The 2,500-nt window shown below is 45.8% G+C and overlaps 1 protein-coding gene across 1 annotated transcript in view; it reads right to left on the reverse strand.

Annotated features, from left to right (window-relative positions):
- Positions 1-1,159, reverse strand: part of akap9 (A kinase (PRKA) anchor protein 9) — a 195,868-nt gene extending 194,709 nt beyond the window's left edge. Inside the window, exon 1 of the mRNA XM_083547457.1 lies at positions 344-1,159. Coding sequence (XP_083403583.1) covers positions 344-391 — 48 coding nt within the window. The 5' untranslated portion in view covers positions 392-1,159. The remainder of the gene's footprint in view (positions 1-343) is intronic.
- Between the last annotated feature and the right edge of the window lie 1,341 nt (positions 1,160-2,500).

The following is a 2,500-nucleotide window of genomic DNA, read 5'->3' on the forward strand; positions in this document are numbered from 1 at the left end:
GAGAGAGAGAGAGAGAGAGACAGAGAGAGAGATAGAGAGAGAGACAGAGAGAGAGAGACAGAGAGAGAGAGAGAGAGGACAGTGAGGGTCTGGTTCTGGTTAAGTTCTGCTTCAGCCCTTTAAGAGTGTTGAAGTTCACAGGAGTAAAAATGTGAATGATTTCAGGTATGCCGCAGTTCCAGCTGAGGAGGAAACCTGCACTGTCAGGGGGAGATCGGGGGGAGATCGGGGGGAGAACGGGGGGAGATGACCCTGACCCCTGACCCCCGATACTCGGACAAGGATCAGGAATAAACCCAGTGGATTAAATCCTGGTTAAGGTTTGAACCACAGCAGATCTTACCTTGGCTTTCCCGGCCTCCAGTTTCCTCCGCCGCTCCTCATCCTCCATCTCTGCGCCTTCGGAGCCTAAACACGAGAGAGAATCACTTCATACGAGTCTCAGATACACAGCAGCGGCTTCACTCTAAACTCTGGCCGGAGGAGAGGACGCAGTCCCGAGACAGAACGCCGCAGGACCCGCCGGATGATCAGGCTGCTCAGTGACAACTGCCAACTACTGCAGCCGCCATGTTTTTACACGTACACTTACGGCGCGTGCTCGTGTCATCACGCAGGCGCGTGACGTCACCACGCAGAGCGTGAACCATATTTATGTGAAATAAACAGAAACGTGCCCGCGCGCGTACGTGTGTGTGTGTGATGAATAAGATGTATGATTAAATTTTTCTGTCGAAATAAATCAAATGTTACTGAAATATAACATTTATTATGCTAATGAGGATACATGATTATTAGTGGTGTGGAATCCTGCACGCTGATTGGTCAGAAGGTGGTAATAAATTCTCTAAAACAGTAGTGAGGGTTTATATAATTATCATTATCGTTTCCATAGTAACAGTTTATTCACATCAGCATATAGAGCACACACATGGTGCGTAAACAGGAAGTTGTAATAGTTGATGCTACACCTAAAATAAGGAGATGTTTATGTAAGATGTAAGGAAGGAGTCTCCAGTTTCAGTCAGAGGTGTAGCTGTAACTTCCTCTCCAGGATGGATGCACCTGCACCTACCCACAAATAACCTTCCCAATAAACCCACTACACTTTTAGCTTCCTCCACTAAAACCAGTACGTCACACTCAGAATACAGCTTCCAGTGAGTGTGTGTGTGAGTGTGTGTGTGTGTGTGTGTGTGTGTGTATACACATACCTGCAGTGTTAGTCGGTGGAGTGTGTGTGTGTGAGCGTCTGGTGGGAGCTGAGCAGCTAATGGTCTGGCAGATCTTTAATTTCACGCATCTTCTCCTGGACATGCTGCTGATACTGAAACTCAACTGGAACTAGAACTACACACAACTGAACACACACCTGAACACGTACGAGTCCTGCAGCTCCATCTTGTTCATTATTAATATCACAGGTGTAGGTTGTCAGAGACTAGATCACACACACACACTATAATGCAGGAGGTGGAGCTGTTAGGTACACCTCCTAGTTGGAAGCTCCTCCTGATTATAATGTAAATAAAAACTAAAGGGATTCAGGTACAGAAACATCATGGTGTAAGTTTGTAGCTCACGTCTCACTTCGCAGCATTTAATTGTACAGGACGTCCTTGCATGCAGTATAATAAAATGTTCACTTTAACAAGAAGACCCAAAGCTGTTCCAGCATGGCAATGCCCCTAAACACACAGCAGCTCCACGAAGATCTTGAGTGGCCTGCTATAGAGCTCCAACCCTACTGAACCCTACTGAACCCCTTTGGGATGAATGTGAACGCTGACTGCACCCCAGACCTCCTCACCTTCTCACCTACATCACTACCTGACTCTACCAACACACATGTAGCTGAATAAATCTCCACAAACACACTTCAACATCTCGTGAAACATCTTCCCAGAAGAATGGCAGGAATTAGGAGAGCAAATTGGGACTAAATGTGGAACGGGATGCTCAAAAAGCACATTCATGCTTATGATTGAAGTTTAACTGAAGGAAGAGAATGAACGAGATAAGTAGCTCATGTGCATATGAGTTCTAATCCCAGCACCGCTTAGATGCTATTGCTGGGCCCCTAAACAAGGCCCCTAACAAGACTGACACAGGTGTCTGCATAAAGAGTGTATACTAAACATGACCAGAGCGAAAAAAACCCCAGTGTCTGCTCTGAGATCAGTCACGTGAGACGCAGCGACAGCAGCACAATATCTGATCTCACTGAGGGAGATAATGAGATGATGTCTGGTGTACGATGTTCATTAAATATGAATGAGGTGAGAAGTGAATTAGGAGGAGCTCCGGTTTCTCTCAGGAGACCATCTGACTGGACTTTAATGGACAGTGATGGAGATGGTTGTGTGTGTACGTGATGATAAACTGGCAGATAGAATCTTTCTTTACATTTACAATCAAGTGCAAAGCAGAAGAAAATACAGAACAAGCTGAAGATCTTTCTCTCTCACACACACACACTCAATCACGCAAACACACACAC

This window comes from Silurus aristotelis, assembly GCF_946808225.1.
Source record: "Silurus aristotelis genome assembly, chromosome: 7".
In the NCBI taxonomy this organism is placed as follows: domain Eukaryota; kingdom Metazoa; phylum Chordata; class Actinopteri; order Siluriformes; family Siluridae; genus Silurus; species Silurus aristotelis.